This window comes from Epinephelus moara, chromosome 24 (assembly GCF_006386435.1).
Source record: "Epinephelus moara isolate mb chromosome 24, YSFRI_EMoa_1.0, whole genome shotgun sequence".
NCBI classification, from domain to species: Eukaryota; Metazoa; Chordata; class Actinopteri; order Perciformes; family Serranidae; genus Epinephelus; species Epinephelus moara.
In genome coordinates, this window is record NC_065529.1 from 40,122,861 (window position 1) to 40,142,792 (window position 19,932).

The following is a 19,932-nucleotide window of genomic DNA, read 5'->3' on the forward strand; positions in this document are numbered from 1 at the left end:
GGGTTTATTATGTGCAAATTGAAAATCCTCCTTCCCAATTCATTGATAATGGAACTGTCTTAGACTTCACGCTTGATGACATCACAAATTTGAGGTTCAGCACTCTAGTTTTTGGACTTGGGGCTGACTTGTTCCTGCTTATACCACAGAAAGATGTATGAATTTTGAAAATGGGTGTACTTCTTCTTTAAGCCTTTACAGAAACTGACAGCATAGGTACAGCACCACCAGTTCGAAGCATGGTAGAAACATGCTTTGTATGTGTGTTGGGTTGTGAGCGTACACCACGTGAAGAAGTGCCAATTATGGTCTGACTAAGAGAAGAATATTTATTTATGCCTACTCACATCTCTAACTTTCAATAAAGCTAAGCTATAGATATCAGCAACCTTTTAGTTTATGGTTGCACAAACCAGAACAAAGAAATATATCTTAGACTGCTACAGAATGTGATAGTTTTCAGATGTAATAGGCACTAGCCTTAAGATTAAAAGAAAATCTTTTGTCTAAATAAGTAAAATGTAGCCAGGGACCCTGCAGCTAATTCAATTTTCATTTACAACAACTTAAAAGATCCTGCACAAGATAAACTGACATGAACAAATATGTACTGTAGAGCCTTTGGCAAACAGCTTTTAATTACTGCTCTGCTGTAACACCTGTTTGAGATATTTCTGATTCAGTCTATGCCGTTCGTTCGTTTGTGTGTTTATGCTTCATTTGTGTTCTAATTTCACACACAGCCACATGATTCATGCCTGCTTCTTAAATATGGAAATATGGACATGATGCACATGTGTCATAAGATGCCTCTGAGCTTTCTCTTGTAATTGAAATAGCATCTACCTCGTGCGGTGAGGCTCTCTCCGAGCTCTGCCGAGAAAAGCAGTCGGCTACCATGACAACTGGAAATCTGCCATAGTAACAGCGGCTTATGCTGCTTTGTCATATGAAAGGGCAGCATTGTTGGACCGCAATGAGAAACAAATTAATCTAAATATGACACCTAGGTGATTATTCAGTGAATAATTCTGGCATAAATCGAATGGCACGGTTTTAATTAAAAATGTATAATTTATGTGTGTTTTATTTTCAGTACAGGAGGTCCAGAGGGTGTTTTCAGTAAAACTTTATTTTCAGTGCATGAACGGAACACCATGTCAAGGTCATAGTCTATCCTTTTCAATTCATTTTTAAATATTTTCTCTTTTTTTTTTTTTTTTTTACATAAAAAAATAATGGAGCGATTTAATATACCTCTATGTTTTTTTCTCCCCGAAAGAGCACTCAGCAAGTATTTATAAAGGTGCTGTACAATGTACAAACATTTACATCTACTGTTCCTACAGAATGTAGAAGATACCACAAGGATTGTTTTTCTAATGAAGCGATGCAAGGCCACAGTATGATACAGAGATGAGATTAAAAAAAACAAACAAATAAAATAAAAATAAAAAAGGTCAAAATAAAGGCATAAAGGAGTACAACAGTGCAGAGGGACATACAATAAAAAGGGCATTATCTGTCTAACCAGAGTGAACTGCCTTTACCCGACACTCAAGGTTGGATTTACTCATTCAACCAACCGAACTATTGCACAAAGACCTACCACTGATTGGCTCAGAGCACATCCTCGAGTCATTTTTTTAACCTGAAAACCCCCTTATACAATCACAGGCTCTCATCACAGTCAACCACAGACCATAACCATCATCTCACTATCACTGACACTGGCTTTATCACACATTTGCTACTATACTGTGTTCCCTGAGCTCATCTGAATATGTCTTAATCTCATACGTTGTATTAGCAGGTATGCTGAGTATATTTCTTTCGCTCTGATTTTACAGCAGAAGCATCAACAGTGAAATCAGCAACACATTCTTACTTCCAACTTGTCAAGTACTGACGCTTGATCAGTAGCCCTACATGTCAAAATATGACTCTGGGTAGCCCTCCTGCATCAGTTTTTGATGCTCGGGGATGGCGCGTCAATTTTTGCTTGTAACATGTAGTGTCTTTCCAAAGTAAACTCAGAATGTAGGCAAAAGAAACTCTTCGTTTTGAGGTTTACTTCCTCAGGTTTAGGCAACAAAGGGACGTGGTTATGTTTAGAAAAACAACCTCATGGTTTGGCTTAAAATAAGTATGTTTATAACTAACATAATGTAACTGCACCTGACTTATGTCACATACGCATAGACTGTAAAAATAATGCCTCGAGTTTGGCACCATGGCCGTCGCCATCTTGGTTTTTTGGAGCCAGGAGTGACCATATTTGGGCAAGAGGCTGGAGCTGTGGAGGAGCGAGGGGTGGATGTGACTGAGAAGCTGAGGACACTATCAGCAGACGGCCTGTCACTCAAAGCATCCTGCCGTTAATTATGCAGAACTTTAAGCCTTAATAAAATGTAAACAGGTGAGTTCTATAAAAAAGTCACCCCTGTACAGTTGTCATGAGGGTGAAAATTAGCAACATAGACCAAAACCTTTTTTGTCCTTGGCTGTAAACATGTTTATTTCTGCTGTAAAGTAGGGCATTTTCACATGGTGGTCTATGGAGATTGACTGGTTCCTGGAGCAGCCTCAAGTGGCCATTCGAAGAACTGCAGTTTTGGCACTTGGCATCTTGGTTTCATTTTTCAGCCCCAGATGTTGCCACTTACATGTATGTCAAGTGACATATGTCACTAGCATTGTATGCTAGCACACTACGTTGTTGTTAGAGAGTAACTAAACCCCCAAACTACCTTTTTTCAGCTGAAAACCAGCATATATGAGTATTAAGTGTTGTTGATCAATTCAGGTCCAAACTTGACATTGTAGCACAAAATATTTGAAATCTATGTTTTGCGTTAGCAACTGTCCTCATGGAATTTTCCTATTGGCCGATCTGGTGGCAGGCGACGTAAATGGAGGCAGCTTTTGTCATCAATAAACCCCCCCAACAAAGTGTCACTCTGACCTCGTCACATATTAACATTTGGTCACAGACCTTCCACGTCCAGATACGACGTGAAAGGTACCCTTGGTTGATGTTCTGGGATGCCTGGTCAAGTTCTGCCTGTTACATGCATTGTCTTGTTTCAAAATACACTTCTGTTTTCAAGGAAAATTTATCATTTACATACAGTCTCTTTTAAAATAAACGCACTACGTTGGTACAACACCGCAAATTGACGTTTTTTTTCCTCCAACATCTTACGCAAGTGGTTGGGTTTAGGAAAAAGAAGAGAATTTGGCTTTTTATAATCCTATGGGACACAAACACTGCTCCCCCGGGTGAAGGTTGATGTTTGTTGGACCTATCCATCACCCATCCCGCCCACCCTACTCTGACTTTTGCTGCCTTAACTTTCATTCTCGTCCCGCCGTGTTTCCCCGTGATGCTGCTGAGCGCCTTTAAACTATAACAACGACCAGCCGCATATCATGCCGACATTAAAGCTTTTTTCGTCAGTGTCTGACACCACAAGTCACTGCCTAAGCGCCGAATTTCAACGACTTCGGAGTGAGACCAGCTTGACCGCCGCTTCCTCCCTCCATCACTCCTCTGCACAGTACAAAGGAGTGACTGGATGTGTCTTAGCCCTATGCTGCCCATGTTGATACTTTTTTCACGTTGTAGAGGCATTTTGTGAATTTTCAATGTAGAGGCACTTCAGCCAAAACTCTGGGGTGCAGTTACTTCTGAAAATAACTTGAGTTATTTTTGGTTTCACGGTACACCAACAATTTGTTTGACCCATCCACCTCCCCTCCCGTCTGCCCTGTGTGGACTTTCTTGCTCCTTATACTATGGCAGTTGCTCAGAGTATCAACAATTGCCCAGTGTCTATCATACCGCCGATAAAGGGTGCCTTGGTGCGTCTGTACCTGATGCCAAGGGCCACTCACCAAGCATCGATATTTGACAAGTTGGAACCAATTATCTATCTTATGGCCATCAGCTTAACAACCCTTAAAATATGCAGGAAGGTGGGATATTTGTATACCTGTCTCACATCAGCAGCATGCTCGATATCTCAGTAAACTACCTCATCACTCTCTAAGATCCATCATCCTTCACGCTACCCTGGCAGATAATTATACAGCAGGACTGACAAACACATTAAAAACCCTCATTTTTCTTTTCTCAGTAGGCAAAGGTAAAACCATCAGGGACTTCCACATTATTATATAAATTGCCATTTTGACCTTAGACAGTGATATATATATATATGTATATATAATTTTTTTTTTTTTTAGAAAAAATGAAACAGCTTTATAAAATAACAATAATAATAAAATGGCATTGGTAGCAAGTCAACATCACGAATTAAATACAACTCATGGTCATTCTGTTATGCTACAAGGGCAGATGCAGTGCAATGGAATTCAATAGATATTTAAAAGTTAGAATCTGCAAAACATGACACATTCAAATATATATATTATATTATATTTCACAATGAGACACGTTTTGAGCGATTGCAAACATTTGGTACAGCGGTTTGCACATTACCTATACATTTCATGAACTACAAGATCCATGGTAAGTCCTACCACTGAAGTACATCGGAGGGACAGTGAAAGCTCAAATGACATGGGACAAATCTTTGAAGTCTATATCAAAATGTGGAATGGCTTGGTACAGCTACATATACACGTAATAATCTATCGTCTCAATAAATTGCACACTGGTTGGTTATCGTACACATGGTAAACAAGATCTCAAACCACAAGTTTCTGGTCTTTTGAATGATACTGTTTGTATGGAGGAGAGCCACGTCTATAATCATAGAACAGTCTAGAGTCCCCGGTAAAGTGAACGCTTGCTGGATTGTGTTAGAAATCTGCCTGGTGTTGAGAATGGGAACTATAAACAAGAAACAGGATCATCCTCAGTGATGTGCAGAACACGTGCAGTAAAACAAACAGAAGGACCGACTGCATGCAGTTGAGCAAACGATTAAGAAAAAGACAGTCAAAATATCCCACAATGAGGCCGAGAGCTAAATCAAACCCTCGATGACAGTCACACTTGGTGTATACTACAGGCGAGAGGCGAGGGCCTATCTCCTTTCTTTGCATATGGGTCATTGCATTGTAATGGGTGAAGCGCTGTTGGTAGTCGTTGTTCCACAGGAGGCTCCCAGGATTGGCACATATTCACATTTCAAAATGTCTCGTCTGGCGAGGCCCCGAGCATGCCGCACATGCTTGAGTTCCACATCGAAGATGCTAAAGCAGCGGACAAGGCGGAGGGGGGAGCTGCTACATGCCAACACGTGATGTCACAGGACTCCCAAAAAAGACAGAGTCAAAAGACAAATCTGAACATGGTCCAAAGGTAAGAAAAGTGGCACCATGTTGCACTTCTCTGTTTTATGGAAGAACTCAGAAAACAATCCGCTGAGGGTACTGTTAAATATTCTCAAGTCTGGGTGATTCAATATTCTATCACAATGGGTCACGAAGGACCTCTGCCTGGGAGAGGATTTTGGCTGAGCTGGGCACTTTCCAAGGGCCGGGGCTAATAGGTCCCTTTGGGCTCTGCGACGTCCCTGGAGAACTGTTTATAGAGGCCACAAAGTCTTTACTACTGGCTTCTTTGGAGTAAGAAAATGTGTCCTCTCTTCCTTTCGCCTCTCTCGGTGGAACCACAGAACCTTTTTTACTCCACATATCTTTAAAAGACTGCAGCGATTCCCTTTTGTTGATGGTTTCTTTGCTTGTATTCCTGTCTTCTGTGGATTTGTACTTTCCATTAGTATCTCTCTGCCCTGAGTCTTTACCTGTACCTTTATCGCCCTCTCTGACTATCTGAGGAGATGTCCTGTGGAGTCGAGGGTCTCCTGCCACCCTCCTTTTGAAACTTACTTGCTCACGGCCAGGCCTTGTCCTTTCTCCTCTCCCTTCCATCTCCCGTGTTTGAGAGTATCGTCTGATCTCGAGATTCCCTCCTTTGCCGTTTTTCTTTTCAAGATTCAAGCTCTCTCTGCTGGAAGAGTCTTTTAATCTCCTCTGAGGGCCTTGTTGATGCTCAGCACGCTGCAAGGTCGGAGCCGCTCGCTGTCCATCTTGAGGAGACTTCCGAGGGCTTGAGGATCGTGTTTTTGTCTGTGTGAGAGACGTCCTGTTCCTGCTCAGTGTTTCTTCCTTCGCCTGACTCTCAGCCTTTTTGGGACCGTGATGTTGCTCTTTGGCTTTAGGAAATGTCTCCCCTGTTTTCTTTGGGCTACTTAGCTCTCTGGAGTCCTTTGGGGGCCTGGTCCTCTTGTAGAAGTTCATGTGCTCAGGGGAGGCGGGAGAGAGCCTTTCTACCTCTTTGTCTGCCCACTCACTAATCTCCTCCACTGAGCTTAAACCCCTGCTGCCGCGGGGCTTGAGGCCTTGCGGGGAGATGCTGCTCCAGCTGTGAGAATGTTTCAGTTTGCCGGAGAAGGGAGAGGAAACAAAGATGGAAGCCCCAGTGGGATATGGAGAGGACAGGGGTGATGTGTCAGAGAAAACATCTCCGGAATAGCTTGCGGGTGAAATGGGTTTTTGATCATGTTGACCTGTAAGAGAAGCACACAATTACATGGAGACACCATGTGAGCACACTAATATTAGAAGGTCCACACACAATTTAGAAATTTAGATTTAGAAAGAGAAGGAAGAAAAAACTGAGTATACCGAGAGGTTAACAGAGGGAAGATATGTGAGAAAGAGAAGAATTACCAAGGTTAGAGAGAAGTGGCCAGTAAAAGCAGTGAAGATGTTAGTGTTGGTGCTCAGTGTAGTAGCACACAGTAGAAGAAGCTGTACTACCTGCATCAGGGGCAAGAGAAGAAGAGCCAAAAGGAAGCAGACCGTTAGAGATTTAATGAATAAATAAAAAGAAAAGTACATTCAAATCAATACGGGCGGCATTCCAAAATGGACTCCACCAATTAACAAACGGAGTGGAGTCATTAGCATTGACTAAACGTTTGGTGGATGTATGGATTCAGCATGTATTTAACTCCTGTGAGTGTCCCCTCCCTGTAAACACAAATAAATCCAATCAAGTTTCTAATTTAGAGGAATACATCACTCAAAAAATGACCATTTGTATATCAATTACTCCCACTGTGTTATGTTGACTTTGTGAACTTTGTGAATCCAAAAATGGAGAAAATTCTTGACGAGTTTAAACAGAGGGAGTCCACGTTTAATGTCAGCAAAACTGTATCAAAACATCTGTTTACAAACTCTCACACATGCTCAGTACTTCCCAGATAGACAACGCTAAAGTTAAACTTAGCTATGCTCTCTTAAATGCCAAACTCCATTGACAAAAACAGTAATTTTACCTCACTGAACACAGGAGTTGCTGGTCTATCACTGCCTCTATCTGTAGTTTGTGTTATTTTGTGACTCTGGTGAATCTGAACTAACCCTTTGAAACACCAAAGTCCCAAAGTAACACAAACAAACTACCTGATTGAGGTAGTGGTAGACCAGCAGCTCCTGTCTTCAGTGAGGTAAAATGACTGTTTTTGTCAGTGGAGTCTGGCTTGGAGGAGGACCTAAATAACTTTCATTACTTTACTACTTTTATTTTAGTTCTCTGTTGGAAAGAGCTGTCTATTTGGGGAGTACTTGGTAGTGCCAAGCATGGAGCATGGACTGGTAGCTAGAGAGGTGCCAGCTCGCTGCCTGGGTTGAGGTGCCCTTGAGCAAGGCACTGAACCCCCAACTGCTTGGGGTGCCTGTCCAGGGGCAGACACCTTTCCATTAAATGCATTTAGAGGTCCTGTTTGTAGTTTGGGCCTGTGTGTATGTGACAGCAGAGTGAAAAATTAATAAAGTATATCTTCTTCTTCCTGTTCTTCTACTAAACACACGAGTAGATAAATGAGACTTGGATTATACTGCATACATTGTGTGCGAGTTTGTGAATGGATGCTTTGACATAGTTCTGCTGCCGTTAAACGTGGACCCCTATGACTTCAATTAATCAAGTACTTTGTTCATTTTTTGTTCACAGGCATGTCAGAAAAACAAAGTTTTCTTCACAAAGTCAACGAAACATCAGGTGGGTAATTGGGTGAAGCATTCATTTTGAGTTTCATTGTAATTGTTAATGAATCATGCCAAGGTTAACCAAGAGTTCAATGAGAAGTTTGGTACCGGTCTCATATCACTGCTCTAAATAAATATAGCAAGGAGATGGTTACCTTACCAAAATAGGTTTTAAATTGAGCACTAACAGTATCTTTCTAGGCACAAAGGCAGTCCGTATCAAATGGTAAACTAAAAGCTAAGGGGAAAACTTGAAGCAGTCTCACCCTATCACTGAATAAATTGTGTGCATACAGTACTTACTGCCATCTTGAGCCAGGCCCGCCCCAGGTCTCAGCAGCAGTACCACTTTGTTTCCTCCAGCCTGGATCAGCTCAATAGCCCGTGTATGAGAAATGCCGCGTGCCGGCTCCCCGTTAATCTCCACTATCTCATCTCCGACCTGCCAGTAACAGAGAAAACGCAATTATTATACAGAAACACACAGAATCAAAGCTTAGCATACTCCGCTGTGCATGCATTCACACTTTCACTCAAGCATATAGAAGTAGCGTGCTTTCACACCCGTACCCTTCAACGACTGTAAATTGTATGTCCCCCACACACACACACACACACACACACACACACAGCATTGCAATACCTTGAAGGTATCCTCTATTATTGGAGATGACAAAATAACTCCAGATAAAGCGTGTAAACATGTCAGTCTGTTAAGATCTAATCAGTGTTGACATTCCCCTCCACCCTTGGATAGGCAAAGTTAAGCCCAGAGATCACAGTCTGGCAAGCCTAAGATTGATTCTAGCCAGGAGCTTCTGTTCCCTCGCTGCACCGTCTCCCCTCTCAGCCTAATATTAATAGTGTGATAATATCATCCCCACGGGGAAATTCTAATTTTGCTAAGACTCTTCCATAGACTGAAAAAGCACAAGGTCAGTTGCAGTGTGACCTTCCTGGAAATGGTCACAAATGGACTGATGGATGGGTGAACAGACACTAGAGGACGTACACTCAGTAAGAAACAAACACAAACATGATACAAATATTATAAACAAGAACAATATGAAATCAAAGCTGAAAATAGACACTTGAAGATCATCTCCCAACGCTCTCTGTTTGCTGTGTAGGCAGTTTAAATTACTTAAAAACAGAAAAACTGCAGACACATTTTGTTTGAAGCAGCATTACACCCTAAACACTGTAACTGGCAGCTGTTGAAACACAATTCATTAGTTTAATCTCTGGTGTATTCAGCACACGGCAACAGAGATGATATTTTCTGATTTACCTCTCGCCTTCATAAACAAGTAAATGTGCTAAATTAGATTTCGGCGGTGTAATGCGCCATATAACAACACACTAAACTGTATCTAACTATATTGAGTGTAACAAACTGACTGCATTGACTTTTATTTAATCACGTTTTTTTCCTAGATATTTCTTGTTAGCTGAAGGCCATGTGGATGCCTATTATCTGTCGGTCATTTGGCAAATCGTCTGCCAAAACTTTGGGTCCAGAGTGAGACGTCTCAACATGACTGGCGACATGCCCGTGACATTTGGTGCAGATATTCATTGTCCAGAGAGAATGAATCTTAATGATTGTGGTGACCCCCTGACCTTTCTTGTAGCCCCCACCACAATTTCAATCTGCAGAAAATCCTTGTGCATTCCTGGAGCTCAAGACATCTCGTATCTGATATTCTAATTTCATGAAATACCCTAAGACCATAATGAACCCTTGGGGATAATAACCTAGATATTAACAGCCCCATGACCTTTCTTGTAGCACCATCCTGAGGGCAAACCTTACACGCTTTTAGCCACACCATTGTTAAGAATCTTAGAATAGCAAAATTTGCAATATGTTGTTCTCTCCATCCAACACTGTAACAAATATCGCAGCCTCTCTGTGCCAATAGTAGACATTTTGAGTCAGTATCATCCAACCACAGGGGCAACTCAAACTTTCAACAGGTCAAGGGGCTCATTGATAAAAATGTCTATCTCAATCAAAAAATAAAGTCAAATATTATAAAAACTTTGAAGTACCTTAGGGTGTCTTTAAAGGGTAACTGACATTTTTCAACCTGGACTCTATTTTCCCATGTTTTTGAGGGCTGCAGTCAGCAATGGAGAAATTAAGCTCTAGTGAAGGTTCAGTCAGGAAGACAAACCTTTTCTTTCTAACCCTGCCATTCACTTCTTGCACGTATGCTCACTCACTTTCTCTAGGTGTCATTGTCTGGGTAGGTCAATTGAGTCATTAGCTGATTCACAATCAACCAATAGCACAGAGTCACCACATAGTCTTTACGGATTTATCAGCCTCATCAGCCTCAGAGTCATCAGCCTCAGTGTCATCAGCCACCACCACCACCAGTGTCCGGACTCCATGGGGGGATTTATCCTGCTGCCACTCAGATGTCCCTCAATCACAAAGTATCTCCCTCTGGTGTCAAGCGCCAAGGACTTCTATTAAATCTCTACACTCATATTCTGTATTAAATATTATCTTTACTTCATTCTTCTGTCTCTCCTGATTGAAACAGGAGCGACAATTTTTGAAACATGCAATACTGAGTGAGGGGGCTGCAGCCAGCAACGGAGAAACAGGCTGCAATGTAACCACTCAGGGCATGTGTGCTCCATAATTTACGTCTACTAAAATTGCTTGTTTTTGCCACCAGCTGGCTCAGATTATTATTCTACGTGTCTGAAAACTTTACTAAAAGAATCTCTATAGATGTCAATCTTTTTGTTAAAGAGTAAGATCTCTTCGGGGAGTCGGTAGGGTAGTGGATAGTGCTGGCACCCCATGTACAGAGGCTGCAGCGGTCGCGGGTTTCGACTCCAGCTTGCAACCATTTGCTGCATGTCACCCCCCCACTCTCTCTCACCCCACTTCACTCTGTCTTCTTCATTAAAAAGGCAAAAAGCCCAAAAAATAATCGTAAAAAAAAAAGAAAAAGAAAGAGTAAGATCTTTAACAACCCTGGAATCGCCATCGCTAAACCCACCAGATTCTATTTAAACAAACAGCAATTTTAGTGTGTATAAAAACATCATATTATCACATCTAACTTGGTGAATTACAGGTTTATTTCAACCAAACAAGAGTTGGTAATTGTTGGAGCAGTGGAAGGACGAACCAAGATGGTTTTGTGAGTTTTAGTTTGTTTCTGCCAACTTTAAATGAAGTATGTTTTACGATAATAAAATAACAGTTTATTTAAATGAAGTCTGGTGGGTTTGGCGATATTGATTTCAGGGCTGTCTCTGGTTAAACAAAAGGATCTTACTCTCCAACAAAAAAGTCTGTATCTGTAAGGATCCTTTCCATAAATTGTCAGACACTTAGATTAATAATCTGAGCCTGTCAGTGGCAAAAACAGGAACTTTCAGAGGGCATTGCGAAATTGCCCCAAAAGATTACATTGCAGCCTGTTTTGCTGCTGCTGCTGTCTGCAGCCCTCTCGCTCAACATTGGACCAGTGTCAAAACGTGTTGTTCCCATTAGTTACTGAGACATGGGAAAATGGGGGCCATGTTGAAAAATACTGAACTTACCCTTTAATGACCGCATGACCTTTCTTGTAGCACCGCCCTGAGGGCAAACTTGACGCTTTTAGCCACAGGATTTGTACAGATTCTAAGACTAGCAACGTAAGCAATATGTTGTGCTCTCCATCTGATTCTGTATTAGGTATGGTTTGAGTATTGTGGGATGTAACAAATACCGCAGCCTCTCAAGTAGTAGACATTTTGAGTCAAGGAATTCATTGATAACAACATCTATCCAGATAAAAAAATAAAACAGTCACAAATTGAACTTTTAAGCCCCTCAGTGTCTTTAACTTCAGTTCACTCCAGCACTAAGTAACAAAAACCTTACTTACATGGATCCTTCCGTCCAGCTGAGCAGGTCCATCCTCAGCCAGTCTCAGGATGTACAGGCCCATGTTGTACTCTGTCCCCCCTCGCAGACTGAAGCCAAAGCCCCTGGGACCCCTCTCTAACTCCACTGTCAGACAACCCTACACAGCATGAAGATTAAACTCACCAACATGCAGTAACATGTGCAACACGCACACATAAAAACAAACACACATGCAAGGCCTAAGGAATAATACCTGGGACAAAACATTTTGGTTCAATGTGCAGTTTTTATTTGCACTGAGGATGCCATTGAACCCCTCCCTCCTCCTCTTATTTAACGATTGCCTGTTTTTTAATCGTCCGTATCTGCTCAGCTCAAAGTTGCCTTGAGATAAATGATGTCTCATCAGACTCTGGAGATTTTTTTATCGATTAGAGATGTCATTAATGATCCTTGCTCTTCTCTGAATGGCTTCATTCTTTGTCTTTATTGATCGGAAAGTAACGGTATTCGAAACTATAATGAACGCAGTGCGCATGAACTCAATGCACCTGTGCAGTGCATGGAAAGAACAGCATATTATATTGTAAGCAAACAATAAACTGTAATGTTTCTTTTATGCAGTAATAAAGATGTGAGCCTTCAGCAGCTTAAACATTCAGATAGTTACTAAGGCAACATAAAGAGGAAGGAATAAGAGGATTATTCGTACCTGGTTGGGTCCTGTCACGCACAGCGTTCCCTGCTCACTAAGTGGAAGAGTCTTGTGTTCAGACCAGTTGACTCCCTCCCTTTTCTCATCCAGGTCCAGGTTATAACTAAAACAAACAGCACATGTATTTCTTCAGTCACACACGCTGTAAACAGCAGGCTGCAGGCCACAAACACAAGAAGCCATTATGCAGAACTTAAAATCTAATTTAATGCTGGATATTAAATCAGAGAGGGCTGGATATTTTAATTTGTCTGCTGTATTGTTCTGTATGTTCCATTCTGCACACATTATCATCTCACACACTTGTATATTAATACACCGGCGTCTTTGTTGAGAGAAATTTTCTCCAGTTGTTTGCTCTGAGGGCAGCTCTCCTTCTTCTGCATACACAGACTTTATTTCATGTGAGTCTAATTACAGAGGATGTTTTTGTGGTTTCATGAGGATTTGTAAAGTCAGCTAGCAACACTGTAATATGACCATAACCATAATGTGGTTTGTTTTAGAGGAGGTTCTTTCTGCATTTCTTGTCTGCTTCTGTCTCCTCAGGCCAAAAGTGGGGGTGGGAGCGCAAAGTCAGAGCACCAACAGTGAAGGAGGAAGTGGCCGCTCCAATTTGGAGAGGAGAAAAATTCACAGTAGTGTGATCAGTATTGCCTAATGTGAATGTGAATTGGGCACAGTTTGTACTTTTAAAGGGACGGTTCAACCCCAAAATCAAAAATACATATTTTTCCTTTTACCTGTGGTGCTGTTTATCAGACATGATTGTTTTGGTGTGAGTTACAGAGTGTTGCAGATATCAACTGCAGAGATGTCTGCCGTCTCTCTAATATAATGGAACTACATGGCACTCTGCTTGTGGTGCTCAAAGTACCAAAAAAATACATTTGAAAAACTCAACAGTAATGTCTTTGTCCAGAAATCATGATGTGGTTACTCCAAACGGAAACCTCTGAGGCTGAGAAATAAAGCCACTGTGAAATTGCCAAGAAGTATTTTGAATGGGAAGTTGAGACTGGCTCCAAAACAGAGTCAATCCCCATGGACACCCGTGTTAAAATACCCAAATTTACAGCAGAAATAAACATGCTTACAGCCTTGTTCAAAAAAACGGTTTTGGTCATTGTAGCTAATTTCAACTTTCTTCTCTCAGCTAATTTTTTGTCATTTTATTAACTTTTATTGTGTATTACAGAATTGTTTGATTTTATGATCTGTGGATACACTACTGCTTTTTTTCTGTGTCTTGTAAGGTGTCCTTGAGTGCTCTGAAATGCGTCTATAAATAAAATGCATTATTATTAAATATTATTTATTAAGGCTTAAAGTTATGCATACTTAAGGGCAGGCCTACTTGAGTGACAGGCTGTCTGTGAGGCATTGCCACAGTCTGAGTCAGATCCATCCCTTCCTGCTCCTCCACAGCTCCACCCTCTCTTCCAAATATGGTCACTTCTGGTTCCAAAAAAAACAAAATGGCTTCCACAAACCAATGGCTAACGTCACAGTAGCTACGTCCATTAATCCATAATCCCTAGACCTTGTTCTGAGCAATTTCAGGTAGGAAGTACTTTCTTTCTACCTAACTACACCCGCCAACCGTACCACTGTGCAGAAGGAAGAGTGCATCTACTCATGTACGAGAGGCTCGCAACAGCGTGAGATGTAAATATTAATGGTGTCTTCCTCAGCTGAGCTGTAATGTTAGCTAGAGTAGATGCACGCTTCCTTATATGTGAGACACTGCTGTTGAGTTTTTCAAATGTATTTTTTGGCACCACAAGCCGAGTGCCATTTAGTCCCATTATACTGAAGAGAAGGCAGACATCTCTACAGCTGATACTTCCAACACTCTACAACTCACACCGAAACAATCTAGATTAATAAACAGCACTAGGGCCAAGAGGAAAAATATGTATTTCTGATTTTGGGGTGAACTGTCCCTTTAAGGTTAAATGGTGTTGGTTCAAAAACTGACCTGGAAGAAGACCTTCTTACCTGTCTATAGCCTACTGAGTATAGTGAGTCTGAGTTAAAACCTACTGGTGTGCACAACATTTTCAGACAGTGTCCCCTGGTGACTAAAGGCTTTGTTTTGTTTTTTATTCTTTTCTTTAGTGTGAGAGCAGACTCTTACCGTTCATCCTGTAGCGCTGACCTTTGCCCCACGGCTCTGTGCTGAAGAGCTGGACTCTGTTTAGCTGAACTGGCTCCAGACGGAGGGCCCTTGTACTCTAAAATACATTTTCATATTACAGCAATCAGTGTATAAATTACTACATATATAAACTTTCTACAACATATTCATTTTAGCTAAAAATATTCATAATTTAAACCTCTTTAACACCCTGAAAAAAAAAGTAGCCTGCAAATTCTGAGCAGCATATCGATTTAGATATCCTATAAATCCACTAGCATTACAGTTACGTAAAAATGTGTTTAATTTTCATTCATTCAATCCGTTCAGAGGAACTGTGTCCACAGTTGGTTGCTTTGATTACCTGGCTGCCAAACTAATTCCTCCGTGCAGACAATAAATTCTAAACACTGAATTGAACTGGTTTGATCACAATGCCAACACACCACTATAACACCTGCAGAGATACTCACCATCCTCAGGAACCACAGTGAGGGTGACAACATTGCCAGCATCTTTGATAAGCTGAACAATGTCATTGTGAGAGAGCTCGATGATGGAGCGCCCGTTGACCGCCGAGATACGATCTCCGACGTGCAGCAGGCCGCAGCGGTCGGTCGGACTTCCTTCAATGATCCGGCCAATTTTGTGCGGAATAACTGAAACAGCAGATATAAGGAGAAAAAAGACATTAAGACCCAGATGGAGTGGGCATTGTGCAGCCTAATCTTTGAAATATATCTAGGAAGCCAACGTGATGGTGGACTCCATAGTCAAAGCAAACCCTTTTAGCACCTGGACCTTTATGCTCTGCTGTTTCTCCTCTAATTAAACTCATCAGGCAGTTCAGGTCAGTCATTTTGAAGGGACAAACAAAGATGCAGCAGACACAGATTTCTTCATGTGCTCTGTTAATTACCCTAAATAGTGCTTTCACTAGGGAAGATGATGTTCAAAGTCAGATAAACATGACATTACTCCAAACTGACTTACACAGTTCAATTAAAACACCTGCTGCTGTGGACGTCCAACGCTCAGCTGGAAAATATATCAGAAAAAGGTATTGCCTTTGCTCTTGAAACACAGACAGGTAGGTGGCAAATGCTCCTTCTGTCACATTCCAGTTTATCTTGAGCACAGCATGAGCCAAATCATGAGCTATACCTGCCTGCAGCATGTGGTGTCCATAGTTACTGAGACTAAGGTTTCTCTCTACTATTGTATTGAAAAAACAGACGTGTGAAAGACTGTGTGGGTTTATTTAAATCATTGCAAATTGGGGTCAAAGTGACCCTGGTTGGTTTCACCATATAAATATCACAAATCATGTTTATTTGAAATAACTGAAAATTAAAAAATACCAGAATCAAATTATGATAATTAAACTTTTAAGTACTAAAGGTGGATTGTACTTGGGATAAAAGCTGGAATTTGCATTAAAAAAAGTTTATTATTACAATATGCAAATTAACGTCCTAAAATAATAATTACCTTTTTTATTCTTTGTCAGATGACATTAATATGGTTTTGAGAATAAATAAGTTAACATTTTGCTATGATGCTTGTTTCTTACAGTAGTTCATTCTAGTCCTTGTGTGTTAAATATGTTGGTAAGATGACGGCCATGAAACATGGTCCCTCCAAATGGGCATGACCGAACCCCTGGCTCATGGACTATTATGATTATCATTATAAAGCATTATGAAAATTCATGAATGCTTTTAACTATAATTATACAGTGCTACAACCTGATTATAGCGCCTTATTATAAGTATGTTTATAATGCATTATAGACATGGGCGTAAGAGAAATACAGGTCAGTCAGGACCACTTCCATCAAAGAAAACTTTATTTCCATTTGCAGTATTACATTTGGCAGTATGGCTCTGTTCTGGGGCCTCTCTGTCTTTCCTCAGGCCTATGCAGAAAGCCTCTTCCATGCACCTCTGCCCTTCCATGTGCAAATGAGAAAAATCTGAGGCAGAGAGAGCACACCTCTCTGCCCTTCCATGTGCAAACAAGGATAGCCTGAGACAGAGAAAAAAACCACCCTGCCCTTCCATGTGCCTACATGGAAAGCCTGAGACAGAGAGAACATCCCCCCCTGCCCTTCCATGTGCCTACATGGAAAGCCTAAGGTAGAGAGAGCAGCAGCAAAGACCCCCCAGGAACAGACCAGAGCAGCATCAATGACATTGATAAGTCAGACACAGCATGAAAAGGAGGAGCTGGGGTGGAGGTGGTTGCAAATCAGCTATCAGAGGAAGCAGCAACAGTAGGCAGGTCAGAGCAGTTTAAATAGGGCGCCCTGAATGAGATTCACCAATTGGTTGCATAGAAAGGAATCATGTGATCTATCAGCTGACTCCCTTCACTTCCATAAGTTGTTTGTTGTTTGAGATCAGCTGATGTAGCTGGGATGTGAACTGAGCTTGACATTGTGTCCTGCCTGAACTTACACTATACTAAATACATTTCACATGTTTTCCCATCTATAAATACACTGTGCAAAGCTTTAAACGTAGATGATGACAATCTATATTAATGTATGATTTGAGAGACTGGACTCACCTCCATGCGGCGGTTTACTCTTAGAGGTGAGGATGACAAAGCCGAAGCCCTCTGAGTCTTTGCGGTGGAGCGTGATGTCAAAAGACTCGTGGTCCAGAGCGCTGGGCATCGGCAGGCGAGGTAGCTTGGGAGAACCGTTCACCAGCACTGGAGCCATTTCTTGAGCCTCCTCCTCTGTCGCATCTATAATAAAAAGGATACAGATCCTAATGTGTTTGTGTTTGGAGCGGCTCTGTTTGTATTTGCTTGTGTGGGTGTGTGCGTTCCTGAGGGTTTTTTACAGAACAGTCTGGAGTTTATTGTGTATTCATGTACAAGAAATATGCAAATAAAAGTGGTGTCTTGTAACTGGATATTATAAACAAAGTCACAGTGCTGCAGTGTGACCTACAGATTGTGGATGTTGAAAGTGGTTGCCAATGGTTACCGGCGACGACGTTGGCGAAGGGATAACTACTCAAACATTCAGTGCAAGGCCTCTGTTCCCTGAATCCATGACTGAGGCTGTGATCACTTGTGATAAAACAAACAGCATCTCCTGTCCTCAAAATGTTTCCCTGGATTTTACACTGATTAACTGTGAGTTTCTGTGCTCTTGTCTTTGGTCAGCTACACCGGCTGTCTGCACTAACTACTGAGTTCATCATCTATTCTTAGTGCATACATCTATTTTTAACCAAACAGCTGTTGTTCCTGTAAAATATAAAATGCATCACTTCTTGTGTGCCAGAGGATTTTTTCTCAGAGAAGCCCTATGAGACACTGAGTGGTTCGAATGACAAAGTTTTCATGATTTCGACACTCTTGCTAATTATTTGATCAAAAAACAGCAAAACACAGCTTTCATATATTATCATAAACATGTAAGATTATTACTTCAGTAGATGCAAATAAAATATTGGGTCAGGTGTTGTTCTGCTTGTAACTCACCCCTGTAGATGACCTTCCTGCGTACAGTCAACATGACTTGACCATTACGGGCAGCGTTGGTCATCAGATCCAAGACTTGCTTGTGCGAACGACCTTTGACCATCACACCGTCGATGCCAATGAGCTCATCTCCGGCTCTCAGACGACCATCTTTCTCTGCAGCTCCGTTGGGCACGATGGCCCCAATGTACACCTGGGGAAACACATTCTGAAAGAGGGTTAGTATATGGAGAGCTAGCTTTTGAGAAAATAGGTAATTTAATAATTTTTACAGGAATACTTCAACCACAAAGGCGGGAGGGAGAGGCAGGGTACACCCTGGACAGGTCACCAGACTATCACAGGGCTGACACATAGAGACAGACAACCATTCACACTCACATTCACACCTACGGACAATTTAGAGTCACCAGTTAACCTGCATGTCTTTGGACTGTGGGAGGAAGCTGGAGTACCTGGAGAAAACCCACACTGACACAGGGAGAACATGCAAACTCTGCACAGAAGGGCTCCCCCACCCTTGGTTCAAACCAGGAATCCTCTTGCTGTGAGGCGACAATACTAACCACTGCACCACCGTGCTACATTTAACAACAGCAAAACTAAATCAAAATATCCGCTTGCAAAGTTCAAATCTCATTATTTACATACTATTTAATTCACTACCACATACAAGTAGGCATAAACCAAAAATCAATGTTGAGTTGTTTTAAGAACGTAGCTTGGCATGAAGTATTTGACATACATATAAAGTGATGTATGTCGCAATTTTGCAAGATGATAATTACGTGAATGAGATTTACTTAGTTTACACTAATTTATCTTTTTTAAAACCGAACCAGGAACTTTTGTTGCCTAACCTAACAAAGTAAACCCAAAAATTAAGTAAACATATACTTAAAGTTTATTTTGAAACCAGTCTGTCTGCATTTAATGAGCGTAAACTATAAATTTCCTGTGAACACTGAAGTTTATTTTGAAAAGATAACATGTATGTAACAAGTGTAAATTGACACACCATCCCTGAGCGTCCAAAACTGACACAAAAGGGGTACCTAGAGCACAGCGGCGGCTGCTGGTCTTTCAAACAGGGGAAGCTCACTTTAAGTTTACATCAATAAATTTGTCATATTGTAGCGAGGCAGTAACTTATAAAAGGAACATTTAATTGAAGCCAGTTTTCAACCACACACATGCCATCGAACCACAGCAAAACACGCCTCAAAGATTTTCAGATGGGTTTACAAATGGTGAAAATAAGTTATATCGCTTATGGAAATAAGGATGGCATTCTGTCAGAAGACTCCACTCGCCGATGCCGGTGTGTATTTCCAAAGCACTGTCAATCACAAAGGGGTTCAGTCTTTTAGACAATTCCTCCAATCATCATGCATACACCGAGCGTCCTCTCCCGCCTACCGCTCCATTAGGTCCCAGGGAAGCTTAGCCTCCCTGGAATTGACAATTTTGTTGCATTTATCCAATGACTGTCTCGCTTTGCTGCATGAAAAAAACCTGCTCAGCGCTGTCTCATAGGAATGTTTGGAGGCTCCGTGTCCACTGTGCTGACACGAGAATGTATGACAGGGAGGTCGCGTTTGAAAACTGGCGATAAACAGCTGACGTTTGAACATCATAGTCATGATGTGAAACGCATCCTAG

At 41.4% G+C, this 19,932-nt stretch overlaps 1 protein-coding gene across 3 annotated transcripts in view; it reads right to left on the minus strand.

Moving 5' to 3' along the window:
* Nucleotides 1-3,343: 3,343 nt before the first annotated feature.
* The window catches only part of LOC126386359 (membrane-associated guanylate kinase, WW and PDZ domain-containing protein 3-like), a 222,825-nt gene continuing 206,236 nt past the window's right edge, over nucleotides 3,344-19,932 (minus strand). Inside the window, exons 14-22 of one of the 3 annotated variants that reach the window (XM_050038650.1) lie at nucleotides 18,271-18,478; nucleotides 17,341-17,523; nucleotides 15,243-15,428; nucleotides 14,770-14,866; nucleotides 12,627-12,732; nucleotides 11,934-12,071; nucleotides 8,335-8,473; nucleotides 6,706-6,795; nucleotides 6,428-6,542 (exon numbers count right to left, since the gene is read on the minus strand). In XM_050038650.1, the coding sequence (XP_049894607.1) occupies nucleotides 6,746-6,795; nucleotides 8,335-8,473; nucleotides 11,934-12,071; nucleotides 12,627-12,732; nucleotides 14,770-14,866; nucleotides 15,243-15,428; nucleotides 17,341-17,523; nucleotides 18,271-18,478 (1,107 nt within the window). In that variant the 3' untranslated portion in view covers nucleotides 6,428-6,542; nucleotides 6,706-6,745. Of the gene's footprint in view, nucleotides 6,543-6,705; nucleotides 6,796-8,334; nucleotides 8,474-11,933; nucleotides 12,072-12,626; nucleotides 12,733-14,769; nucleotides 14,867-15,242; nucleotides 15,429-17,340; nucleotides 17,524-18,270; nucleotides 18,479-19,932 lie in introns of all 3 variants that reach the window. The other 2 variants (XM_050038648.1, XM_050038649.1) reach the window with 2 other exon arrangements.